General features: G+C 50.5%; 1 protein-coding gene across 1 annotated transcript in view; it reads left to right on the top strand.

Annotated features, from left to right (window-relative positions):
• Positions 1 to 10318, top strand: part of LOC144175564 (uncharacterized) — a 37513-nt gene extending 27195 nt beyond the window's left edge. Inside the window, exons 4-5 of the mRNA XM_077704629.1 lie at positions 1659 to 1740; positions 10251 to 10318. Of these exons, the coding sequence (XP_077560755.1) occupies positions 1659 to 1740; positions 10251 to 10318 (150 nt within the window). The remainder of the gene's footprint in view (positions 1 to 1658; positions 1741 to 10250) is intronic.
• Positions 10319 to 13590: the final 3272 nt, after the last annotated feature.

Below are 13590 nucleotides of genomic sequence, written 5' to 3'. Positions count from 1 at the left end.
ACTTCTTGAGCTCTCGCAGGGCAATTAGAATAGTCAGCTGGGTGTGCCGCTCCACACAAACAACATTTGGCATCTTGGGCAGTACATAGCTCGACAGAATGGCTCTCACCGCATGCGCGACACCGGGGAGACGATTTGCATGCCTTGGATGTGTGGCCAAAACGCCAACAGTTGTGGCACTGAAGACGCCGGGGAGAGAGAGGATCCACACGGTAAATGAGTGGCCATACTTTAATCTCCGATGGACATTGCGTCCCAACAAATGTAGCAATGACAGATTCTGTTGGCACCCTGTTTTTCTGTACAACACGGCTGCAACGGAAAACTGAGGGGCCTCCTGCTCTAGTACCTCCTGAGGTGTCATCTGGACATCAACACCTCGAACGATGCCCTTCACGCAAGCAAGGTGAGGGGGGATAAATGCACTCACCTGAACAGAGGTAAACATTGTACATTTCAAGAGGTCAGTGACACAGGTCTCGTCTGACGATCGGCACTAGACGCCACCTTTGCCAAACAGGCGAACCTCCGTAATGTGCTCGAACTTCTCAGTAGCCGCTCGAAGTGCCGCCTGTACAGCCCGCGGGTTTTTCAGCCGGACGAATCCGCCACTTACTGGCACCAAGGCCACGGGGATGCTTCCCACCCCACTGCGCTTTAGGGCTTCCAATTGCATGTCCTGCGGACGAATCGAGGCCGCCCAGGGGGAACTCCCCCGGCTAGGAGACTCAAAAGACATCCAGGCGCGGAAACCAGCGACCTGGAGGAAAAGAAAAGACCAAAAGAATGGCGGGAAACAACCACTAATCCGCCTGAAGGTTGGCCGATCACCTGAACCAGGAAAGCGAAAAACCAAGCAGCTTAGAAGCAAGCGACCACGCAGACAGACATGTCAGCGTGCCCGTCGTCTCTTCTGTTTCGTGTTCTTCTTCTTCTTCATTTCGATCTTCGCTTCTTCTTTCTCTTCAATCGGCCACTCGCGCGCTTGCTGCGTCTTTTCACTGCAATTTCTTCTTGTTTTTCCCGCGCTCGGGGCACTTCATGACATCACCCCCGCACAAGAAAGTTCCCGTGTGAAAACACGTGCACTTTCACAACATTGCGCGGAAAAAAAATGACGGAGCACATTAAAAAACGCAAAAGTGGTGCGAGAACAAAATGCGTAGCCTAGAATCGCCTCATAAAATCGGCCCCTACATTCATGCATCCCTTGATGTAGTGGATGGTGAATGAAATAATACACCTGCAAATACAGGCTTCATCTATGCACGCGTTTGTTTATTCAAGCGCTTGGCAGTCTGAATGTACAGCAGGGGCTAGTGGTCCGTTTGAAGCATGAATTTCTTTCCATAGATGTAAATGTTGTACTTTGGGACGGCCCACACAAGCGCTAAGCATTCGCGCTCAACCGTTGAGGAACGACTTTCCCGTGAGGAAAGCCTTCGGCTGGCGTAAGAAAATGGGTGCTGATGGCCGTTGTATTCCTGTAGCACTACTGCTCCAAGATGTCTGTCGGAAGAACAAACAGTTTGCTTGTATTGGAGGTGGCGGAAAGGTTTTTCTTCGCCATAGATGTAACCTTCTATCGCGCTGAGGGCCGCTACGCACGAATTCGCCTGCTGTTCTTCGTATTTCTTGAGCATGTGTACGTGGAGCAGGGCGTTCTTCTTAACCACGTCACCATCATAGTCGAGATCGCCAAGTTTGCCAACTATCGTGAATGGACCCCTTCAGTGCAACGTGAGTTTGTTAGCCATATATAAAAAGAGGAGGACGCAATCTCCAGGTTTAAATTGTCGTGAAACGGCCTTCCAGTCAAAGTATATCTTTTGCGTTATCTTCGCCCTTTGCAGCTCTTTTTGGGCAGCTTTGCACGTCTCTTCGAGTCTGTGTCGTAGCTCGACGAGGTACGTATAGGTGGACCTTACATCTTCCTCCGTGGCCTCACCAGTGCCTAGCTTTTCAGGACTGTCATATGTCACCGTACATGTCGGCCATATATCAGTTCGAAAGGCGAGAATGCGAGACTGGTTTGGGGTAGTTCTGAGTACGCAAAAAACAACAGTGTAAAGTAAGGGTCCCAGCATTTTGGTTTTACATGCAGAGCATCTGATTCACTCGCCTTGTCCCTCCGGCGTCGTCGTCGTCAACGGCGTTGTCCGCCCCTCCCCCGTTCTTCTCGCCGCGCCAGCTGCGCTCCCCGCCGCTCACCCCCTCTCCTCTCCGATAGCGAACACTCTCTCGCGAGGGGCATTGGATTGGATTCGATTGGATTGGCTTGGATTGGATTGGATTTGATTGGCTTGGCTTGGCTTGGATTGGATTTGGATTGGATTAAAGTGGATTGTGTTGGATTGTGTTGCGCCATAGCCGCCGCACGTTGCGTCATAGCCGCGACAGACGCGCTGGGGCCGGCGCATGTGCAGTACTCTCTCTGCCGCGGTTTCCTCCCCTTCGGGCGCGCTGCGCATATAACCGGTGTGCCGTCCTCCGGCGAAGCAACATCCACGCTTTGCTGAAACACCTACAGTCCACGCCGCTTTACAAGTACGCCAACGTCGTCATCGACTGGGACCGGCTTACGCAGTCCCCTCAACGTTATGCGCGCTATAAAACGCGGTCCCTTCGCTGCTCCGCCTATGCGTCGCATCTACACAGGGGTTTCCGCGAGGGGAGGTGGGAGTTTTTTCTTGGAGCATCCATCTAGGCATCGGCTTCAGAGTACCCTTGTACCTTTCTACCTGTCGATTTCTCATGGTATGATAAGGCGTCGTATGGAGGGACTTGATGGACGAGAGTGGGTTGACTTCTTGAATGAGCCCTTATGTGAAGCTTGTCCCTCGGTGTGTGACGATTTCTTTTGGAAGTCCCACTCTGGAAAACAGTTCGAGAAACCCTTCTGCGACGTGAGCGCTGTCAATGCTGGGTAGCGCGACGGCTTCGGAGTAGCGTGTCGTAAAGCCTATGATAGTGACGATGAATGTGTTTCCGTTCTCGGACGCGGGTCTGATCGGGTCAATTACATCGACTGCTACTCATCGGAATGGAGTGTCGATTGGCGGCATGCTTTGTATAGGTGCGACGCTTACTCTTCCTTTCGGTGCAGTCCTTTGGCAGATGTCAGAGGACTTGAAGAACCGCTTCACGTCGGCATGCATGCTCGGCTAGTAAAATTTGTCAAGGATCCTGTCCGTTGTTGTGCGGATGCCTTGGTGTCAGGCCATGATGCCTTTGTGTGATATCTGTAGAACCGCGTTGCGCAACTTTGGGGCACCACCACCTGAATAAATCATCGCCCAGACGAAAGGTGATATTTCCGATAAAGCAAACCTTTGTCTAAGATGTGTTTGTTGTGGTTGGTACACGTGGATGTGAATGTTGTCTCTCGCTTCCCAAAAACAGTCTTTGAAGCTGTCATCTTGCTCCTGTTTTTTCCTGAGCTGGTCTCGCGTGACCTCACTTATGGTAAAGCTACCTGAAGGCAGCCTTATTGGTTTAGGCGACAGCCACAAGCTTCTGAGCTTCCATCGCAGTATTTGAGCTGCTTGGCCTTTGAGCTGGTTGTTGATATTTTTCTGGGGTTGTCTTGGCCTTATGACCGTGTTGATGCCATGTTAGTCAGGGTCGCTTGCCGGTCTGCCTCCTGGTATGGTCCGCAGTAGTAAATCATAGTGTATCCTGCATGCATTTTGCCAGAAGCATCCCTAGAAAGTAGGGCGTGTTGACCTTGAACAACGCTTCTTGAAGTTGCTGCGCAGTTTTGTCCACGAATACCACACTCGAAGGTTCTGCCGTCAAACAAGTCTAGCACAAGATCACGGCGCAGGATTATGGTATTACTATATGAATCACGAAACACCGATATCGGCTTCCCATACATTTTTCCAGTCACGGCAGGTAGTTTTTGAACTAAGAACTTGATTTTTGAATCGCTCGTTTTGGTTGGCTCTTCAACCGTGCTCTTTTCTAGCTGGTTGGGGGTCCTCTTCTGTAGACGTCAGCGCTTTGCTACGCTGCAGCCGAAGCCTGTTTTGCGTCACCGTCCTTGCCTCAACAGTTCTCAAGGTTTTCTGCACTTGCCGCAGCTACCATGCCTGCCATGCGACAGTCACTAACGCGGTGGCCTAGTTTGGCGCAAATAGAGCAACCTTGGGTCTTTATTTTTGGGCCTGATTTGTACTCTGGACCCCTATCGGTTCGTCTCAGGACTTCCCCAAGTTTTTGATGGCCTGTGCATCCATGAAGTGGCGGCAAGCTTCTGCCACCCCTCTAGTTTTCTTGCAGTTTCTTTTCTTGATAAAGACTGCTAGTTGCGTGCGGCAGCACTTCATGAATTCTTCTACAGTCATGTTGTCCCGTAGTTGTTCGAATGTTTTCGCGACGTGGGACGTCTCTAGCCACCTGTCACAATAGCCAGCAAGGCGGGAAACGAATTGTACGCCGGTTTCACCGCCTTCGGCTTTCGCGTGCCTGAACGTTTCATTGTACCCCTGCGAACTGAAGTTGAATCGTTGAAGCAGGGCGAACTTCACTTTTTTGTAAAGCTCGCCCTGTGTTTGTCTAGGGTTATTCTCTATATCACTGCCAGCACTTCACCCACGAGGCACACACTCAGAGCTACTACCCATTCACTTTTCGGTCAATTCTGCAAAAGCGCGATTCTTTCGAACCTGACAAGAACGGCGTCGCGATCGTCTCTCCTGTCATCAAACGGCGGCATAAGCTTCTGAGGACTGATCGCCGTTGCGTGTCCTGAGACTACGGGTTCAGTGTTGTCAACGTTCCGTAAATTCACTACACGGTAATGTGGGCCGGAAATCCGTGCTGCCGACTGACACCCTTTGGAACGGACCGCCCTGTGCACCACCCTGATTCGAGTCCCAGATTCAACTTTCCCCGGCTGTTTCTGGCTTGTGTGCTACGAGAATGCTCAAAATATCTAACACACCGTTTGGATTTCAATGCGGGGATTTGGTGGCGGGATACACTTGCGCAATATTTTGCGTACATCTGCGAGGCCTCGGCCAGTAGACAAGAAGGAGAAGCCATCCAGACCTGTGCATTGTATTATCGGATTAGCAAAGAGGGCATTACATTGCCTTCCCGAGCCAGCATGTTCGTTACTGTCGAGGGCGGGCGATCACCGGTCAGCGGGAGTATTGCTGAACAAAACGTTCCACTGCTGCACGACCGAAAAGTCTACGCAGCCCGGACCCTAGTCAACGTCCGTAACCGACGAACAGAAATAGTCACTAACTGTAGCACGGAAGACCAGCTTACCAGAAGATGAGCACAAGCATGACCAGCAGTCGAATACCTTGAAGCAGTAAGTGCCCAGAACATGCCACACAGCCCAGAAGTCTTGTCCGCTCAGAATTATTTGGAGAGGGTTTATAAAATTGACATAAACAGTCGCGTATGGTGTCACAACAGAAACAGCTTCGCAGACTAATCTACTCGTTCAGGGACTGCTTTACTGTTATGCGTTTATGCCTGGCATAATGACCCACAGGGACGAGCTACACTCTACCAAACATCCTTGCAGAGTTTCCAAGAACAACGAGATGTTATTCATTGCCAAGTGGAAGCATTCTCCGAGGCTTCGTCATCTAGCCGGCGACAATTCCATTGGCTTCTCCGGTCGTCTATCTGAGAATAAACACCGCACTCTGCGTTATGGCGCCGGCTACCGGGAGGTCAACATAGTGGAAAAACGTCTATCTATTGCCACATATCTATACGTCGTTGGATCGGTTCGCCATGCTGGCTGATTTTTCCCATTTATTGATTTACACAGCGGTTATTGGCAAATTGAGGTGAATGAATCAGACCGCCAATAAACAGCTTTGGTAGTTTCTGTTAGGGTATAAAATATCATCCCGTTTGGATTGCTCAGCCCTCGCATCCTTCTAACGAATCATGGGCGCTCTTCTACCTGGGCTACAGTGGCAGACGTGCCTTGTAAAATTTAATGCCGGGGTGGTATTTTTAAAAACTGTTGAAGAACACCTAGTGCGTCAATGTGCATTTCATGAAGATATCTGCTCCGCCCAAATGTCATTGAAGCTTGGCAAATGCTACATTGGGAAGGAAGAGCTAATATTTTCCGACCTTAGTGGTCAGCTTTCACGGTGTTAGCCCGGCACCGACAACTTGGGTGCGGTCGCCCCTTTTCCAGCGCCGTACAATAAAAGCGCCGAACGCTGCGTTCTCGCCCTATGAGCATACTATCGTTGCGTTGTGGAAAACGTTTGCAAAGTAGCGGAGCCGGTACCTCTCCCAACAAAGGATGTTGTACAGTTGTCATCATCATCATCATCATCACCAGCCTATCTACGCCCATTGCAGGGCAAATGCCTCTCCCATTATTCTCTAATTACCTCGGTCCTGTGCCAACTGTGACCAATTTATCCCCGCAAACTTCTTGACCTCATCTGCCCATCTAACTTTCTGCCGCCCCCTGCAGCGCTTGCCTTCTCTAGGGATCCACTCTGTTACCCTTAATGACCAGCGGTTATCTTGCCTTCGCATTACATGCCCTGCCCACGCCCATTTCTTCTTCTTAATTTCTACTAATATGTCTTTAACACCAGTTTGCTCCCTGACCCACTCCGTTCTCTTCTTGTCCCTTAATGTTACACCTATCATTTTCCGCTCCATTGCCCGCTGAGTCGTTCTCAATTTAAGTTGAACCCTCTTAGTGAGCCTCCAAGTTTCTGCCCCGTAGGTGAGTACCGGTAAGATGCAGCTGTCATACACTTTCTTCTTCAGCGACAATGGAAGGCTGCTATTCATTAACGCAGAATGTCTGCCATATGCACCCCACCCCATTCTGATCCTTCTAATTATCTCTGCCTCATGGTTGGGATCTGGGGTCACAACTTGGCCTAAGTATATATATTCGCTTACCACTTCCATTGCCTCGCCACCTATCTCAAACTGCTGTGCTGTCCCGAGGTTATTGATCATTACTTTAGTTTTCTGCATATTATATTCAGGCCACGGTTCTACTCTGTTCGCCCAGGGCGGAAAGCATTCTTTGCGTTCAACTGTGCAGTCTGCACAGTTGTATTGGTGCCCAAAAGATGCTGCAGACTTCCACAAATTCAAAAGTCGCTTGCAGAGACCATATATACTCGGCCATTTTGACGAGGACGCTGACACTGAACCGCATACGGGGGCGAGCAACAGCAGATTGGGTAAACGTTTTTAAGTGATAAGATCGTGTGCAGCGGGTCATAGGTTACACCAGCCATGCAATGCCACACGCCGAAGCAACTACTCCCCCACAGAAGAATGCAGGGATGTTGTGCGAGACGCCATTAACATTTCACTATATCGTATAGGCGACATTTCCTGGTGGCTACTGAACTACCAAATTTGATTGTGTCTATATAGGCGACATTTCCTAGTGGCTACTGAATATCACTCTCTATGCTGGTCGGCAACCAAAAAGACCCATCTGGACAACTCGCCCGCTGGAGTCCCAGGGCACAGGAGTTTGATGATAGTGTCGTTTAAAATCTGGCCGTAAGCACAGCGACGCAGACTTCCTCTTCCGCGACCGATTGATTACATTTCTTCCTTTAAAGGCAATGACTCAGCTTTCTTGGAGTCATAACTCCTTCTGACCCTGTTCAAGATAGAGGAAATGATCAGGAGCTTTACCTTGTGATTGATTATCTTGTAGGATGTGCCGCGGAAGCTACCGCGAGTGACGGCCCAGAGCCCTAGACAGAGCGACCTATGCTTCGTTATTCCATGTGCTCGAAACTCTTATCCTAAAATTATAATGCGCCGCGTGCCCCTGCCGGCTTTCCCCTTTTCTTCATTTGCAACATCTTCCCTCGGGCACAAGAATGTCAGTCGGCGAGTTCAAAAACGCGCAGTTTTTACACAGGAAGATTGCACATGAAACTTCTCATGTGGCAGTGACACTTGGCCAACTCCCCATTGAAATAACATTGCCTTGTCGCCCGGGATCACGATCGCGAGGGCATCCAACACCACAGTCGGTGTTTGACGTCTGCCTTCCTTCGCTTGGGGATGTAGTCAACAGTTTGTAAACCTTCCGGTTACAGGCCAGCGTATGAGGTTTCCTGCAGCCTCCCGAAGCCTCACGTTTCGGCTTCGCAGACACAAATGGCTGTGCGCGCTGTTGGTTGACCTCGGTTTGCTTTGAGAAACGGCTGATGCGCTCTACGCTGTGCCTGTTGGTCTCTTCGCTGGCGCTGCTCAAACTACGTTTCTCGCGTTTCTCCACATGCGCACTTTTACGATTGGCTGAACACGCGTTGGGCGTACGGTTTGTCTTCGTCTGCCCTTTGCTGGACTTCCAGAACTGACCTGTCTCGTGCATGCCTTTACGGTGCCTGCTTTCGATACCGCGCTCGAGTTCGACGTCGTATCCTCAGGTGCATATTCGTTCGGGGCCATTTCGGGGGATAGATTTTTCTTGCGTCCATGTGTGGATTTATAAATGTGTATCTTCTGGGCAGGTTCTTGCTTCGGTGTCTGCTCGCTGGAGCTATACGTTCCTTCCGCCCCTTTCTCCATTATCACGTCTTCAACTACTTTTTGTTTGGTGCTGAATCGCTTACAAGTGCTCGGGTAGGCATTAGGCGACTGGGGTTCAAGCGATGAACTGGAACAGCAGTTCCGCCAGCGCCACACAGTGCGTGGGCCAAATTCTAAATGCAGTCGTGTGCAACCCCAGAGGACCATGGCGCTAGTAAACCTACGAGCCGTAGATCCCAGTGTTCCTTGAATAGTCCAACCTAGAGGTGTTTCTGCAGCTTTGAGATCTGCATTGATTCGGCCTATTTTGCTTGTGGCCACCTTCCAGTAGGCGTCCGATCCAACAAGAATGCTGATCTTTTCTGCTTTCAATGTCCAAGCTGGAAGGCGTCAGCGATGTCTTGCCGCCTTTCAGCCCGGATGGTTGTAGACACGCTGTCTAGCTGCGGACTGGTCACGGAGCAAATCTCAGGGATCTCCAAGGCTTCCAAAGTGACCCGATCTCCACGAACCTGTCCACATAGCGTCCCCTCTACTCGCCGGCAGCGTAATATCTTCTGAGCCTTTGTCCTGTCGAACGGTACCAACGTTAGCTCTTCTGTGTCGAGAAGAGTGCATTTAAGGGCTTTAGACAGATCCTCACCAACGAACGTCCGCTGGCTTCCGGTATCCAGCAGTAGTCGCACTAAACGTCGTCGAGCTCTCTCTGCCCAGGCTTGAGCCGTCGGCAGTAGTACTGACGTTGCTCCGGAGTGGCCGCTCTAAGCCGTCACCACAGTTGGCAGTGCTCCTTGTCCAGCTCGTACCCGTGGCGGTGATCTGGGCGTGGTGTGGTCAGCCGGCGAGAGCATGTCGCACAGCACGGTGAGGTGACGCCCGTTGCAGGTACTGCATGTCAGGTTGCGGGAAGCTCTGCACTGACGAGCCACATGTTTGTTTGCCGCATCGCAAAAAGCAGCCAGCGTTGCGCAACCGTGTCCTCTTCTCGGCCGACGACATGTTGACCCGACAATCCACCACCTTGTGACCGTGGCCGTCACATAACGGACAGGCCGGTGTGGCTGAGGACTCGGTCTCCGCGGTGAATGCCAACGCTGAGGAAACAGGTGTCTCCGAGTGTCCTTGGGAGTTCAAGTCGCCGTTCTGGACGGACCGACGAGATCCGGTTGATAGAAGCTGCCCTTGCTTTCCTTCCTCGCGAATCTCAATTTCGATCCTCAAGAATTACAGTAGTTTCTTCTCCTGGCAACCTTGTCCTTGACTCATCGCGGATTCCACCGCGGATCCAGTAGTCGGTCTTTGGCCCAATTCCTTACCCCTCTGCCGCTACATCAAGGTTACGTCATCGGGCAGGCATCGTAGGAGCACACGGTTGACAACTACAGCATACTGCTCTTGCGGAACTCACAGGGCTTCCAGGGCACTGACGCGGAAATGTACCTTGTCATACAACTCGCGGACCCTGTCAATATCCGTCCAGCTACGTATCGGTGTGAATGTCAGCAGTTAATCGATATCCTCGTAATGAGCAACTCTGGACGGCCAAAGCCTTGAACGAGGGCGCTCACCGCAACGTCGTACTTTGCTTCCGAGAGCCGGATACCCTCGATGGCTCGCCTGGCGTCACCGATCAAATACGTCAGAAGTTACTTGAATTTCTCGATTTTTGTCAGCTCGACGTTGTCATCAATGGTTACGCTGTAGTGATCCAAAAATGCTTGCCTCTCGTGCAGAATTCCCGAAAATGCTGGAATCTGAAGTTTTGGAAGGGCGACTGTCCGATACGGTGACGCAGGCGTGATGCGTGATGACGTATCCATTGGATCATGGGCTGAAGCAGCTGCTGTCCTGTTTTTGCTGGCTACGGGAGCGTTCAGCTGGGCATTTCTCAGAAAAAACCGTGCCCTAGAGACGGCCTACGAAAAGTTGTGGTTGTATTCTGCCGCTTCCTCGAGCTCTTGCTCCAGCGCGTCATCATTTGTTGCCTCGGCGATCTTATCGTTGAGTGCCTTGAGCTCAGTGTTTTGCTGCACGTTGTAGTCGACGTGGGAACTAAGGGTCGCCGCATCGGGAGAGGGCTGCTGCAGCAGGTCATTAAGTTGCTTGAGAACTCGCGTGATGCCGCTCCTGACGACGCCACGAGTCTTCCGAAGGCGGTCGATAGACGAAGCCATGCGGGTGATGCTACGAAGGGCGATTTTCCGGGTTTCGGAACAAAAGATGTTGCGGAAGCTACCGCGAGTCACGGCCGAGAGCGCTAGACAGAGCGACCCGTGCTTCTTTATTCCATGTTCTCGAAGTACTTATCCTAATGATGGTAATGCTCCGCGTGCCCCTGAAGGCTTTCCCCTATTCTTCATTTGCAACAGGATGCACCAGTACCTCATTTTGTGTGTTCGAAAACGTCCTGTATAACAAAAGTTTGTTGCCACTGAAACAAGATTTCTGCTTATTTCACCGAAAGCCCGGCATGAAGAAATTCTACATGTCTGTCGTGATGAATCATATTCCGGCCGTGTAGCTGTGCCCGTACCTTCGCCCACAAACAAGTTCTGTTTAACTAGCCGACGCTTGCCGTTTAAGTGAAACAAACGTGCAAACATAACGCAACAGGCAGTGGCAAAAAAGCCTCCCGGAAAGCCCGGTCCTTTACTAAAACCGATTAACCCTCCAAGTATGCCATTTCAGCAGGTCGGTGTAGACCATCTGTGGCCTTTTCCTTTATGATCCGCTGGCAACAGACGGATCGTGGTGGTTACGCACTACTAACGGCTTACTGTGAAACCTTGCAGAAAAGCTGCGGAAGTCGCCAAGTTCTTTATCGACAACAATTAACTTCATCACGGTCGCTGAATGTACCTATCGCCGACAGCGTTGGCGAGTTCATCGCGAAATTCAATCAAGAAGCTCTAAACCTCCGATGCACCAGCCACAAGAGGACAACAGCCTACCATTCGCAAGGAAACTAAACTACGATGCGACTTCTGGCCATTGTCTACATGCTGTCCATGTATTTTGATGTTGACCAGTGGAACTGTGATTAGATATTTCCATACTTAACCTTCGCTTACAATACCACTGAGCAGAAAGCCACACGGTTCACCCATTTTCGCTTGATTGATGTTCGAAACGTCCTGACTATGTTGGACTCCATACTTTTGCTCGAGGAGTGCTCAGCCGCCCATACACATGCTGAAGAAATCGCAGAGCTTGTATAAAGGCGCCCGGCAACTTGCACGCTACCGCATTCGATATCAGCAGGCAAGCAATGCGCGGCAGTATAATGCGGGACACAAGAAAGTTAGATACAGACCCGGAGAACTCCTCTCAGTGTACAGACCTGTTCGGCAGAGAGGTCACATCGAAAAACAATTGCGCCCATTTCCCCGCGAGGGGAACCCTGTGTAGATGCGACGTATCGTGGGGTTCACTTGGTGTTTCCGTTGGATTGATTCTGAACTGAAAGTGGTATGCTTGGGGCTTCGCTATCGCAACGACCTTTACTCCATCATTGTTGCTGTAAGTGGGAGGTTCTTTTCTTTTATTGCAAGTGTTAATCATTGCCCCATCATGCGTTGTATCATTAGCTATTTGACGTAGTTTGAATGGATCAAGGATATAAGGCGAGTTTGTGGCATTTGATTCTGTCTCGGTTTTGTGGCGCAGTGGGAAGAGCACCATGTACCTCGCGTTCCGCCCACAGGGTCGCGGGATCGAAACCGGGCGCCGCTAATTATTATTTTTTTGTAGTGTAGGGGGAGGGGTGTGGACGAGAGAGGGGCATCGGGGAGGAGAGGGGGTGAGCGGCAGAGAGCGCAGCTCGCGCGGCGAGGAGAATGGGGGAGGGGCGGACGGCAAAAACGCCGACGCTGCATTGACAAGGCGAGTGAATGAGATGCAGTCGCATCTAAAAATGTCTTCGCATTGTAATCATTCTGACATCAGTAACTTCTTCATCTCCTACGCGCTGGAGCAAGTAAGAGTCAGTTTTATTTGGGATTAAACTCAGATATGACGCCTTAACAAGTGTTCATACTTCTGAGTTACTCTGATTTTGAAATTAATCATCAAGGTCTGCTATTATTGTGTCTGTTTTATTGTGCCTGGGTAATGATTTCCCCAAAGAATTTACCAGAGCTCAGTTTTCTTGCGTTACAGTTTTTGTCCACCACACTCTCGATAAATTTAGCGACGGCAGAAACTAACCTTCAGGTAACAGGGTTACACAATTCTGTCGTGTCGGTCATGACAAAACGAGTAAATCGTTGGATTTCTCAAATGCTAGCTCAGGTACTGGCTAAAAGGTCACTTCAGAACGGCCCTTGTTTGGGGGACTGGATGGAGAAACCTCTGGAACCGTAAGGCGTATAAAAAGCAGGCAACAGGAGTAACTTCTTCACTAAATTTACCCAGACGATCAGGAAGGTCACGGAGCTCCCTGCCTGGCCGACAGATACGGTGCCCATCGGCCGGAGCTTCACCAGGGCTCCGATGGCCCCCGTAAGAGTCTTATATCTTTCACCTTAAAATGCATTGCTCAAGTTAATCACCATGAGTTCGGGATTCGCAGTATCACCCCTATTGTCACCTTTTACGCACAACCTGCCGCAAGCGGGTAGTACAGAGCCCGTGGTTCTGAATTGTTGTTCCTGCTGCGTGAGGCCGTCGAGCGCCAGATCGTTCTAGCCAGTTCCGTTTGTCTGCTTGAGTTGTAGCACAGCGATCTTAGATGTTCGGAATTACCGAGGAACGCTCAGCACTTCGAAAGCGCGGCTTGTCACTTCACCAATACCACCAAAACTCAAACCCGGACGCAGCGCGGCGTTTCATAAATGTTTGTGGTGTTTATTGTGCGTGGTAGCTGCCAATGTTATGGCAAACAGCTATATTGTCAACCATTTCTAACCTTTTCTTTACTTTTCTCTATTCTATTCTCTCCACGAAATTCTCAGTGCCGCACTAATTTGACGGCCACTAATGCCTGAAGCCGTTTTCGACGATTCATCCATCAAAGATTGTTTTCAGTCGTTCGTTTAAAGCATGCTGAAACGTTCTTTAGACACATAATCATAG

The sequence above is a fragment of the Haemaphysalis longicornis genome, unplaced genomic scaffold (genome assembly GCF_048455015.1).
Source record: "Haemaphysalis longicornis isolate Haplotype H1 unplaced genomic scaffold, Haemaphysalis longicornis Haplotype H1 scaffold_3, whole genome shotgun sequence".
In the NCBI taxonomy this organism is placed as follows: Eukaryota; Metazoa; Arthropoda; class Arachnida; order Ixodida; family Ixodidae; genus Haemaphysalis; species Haemaphysalis longicornis.
This window is presented reverse-complemented; position numbering and strand designations above follow the sequence as displayed.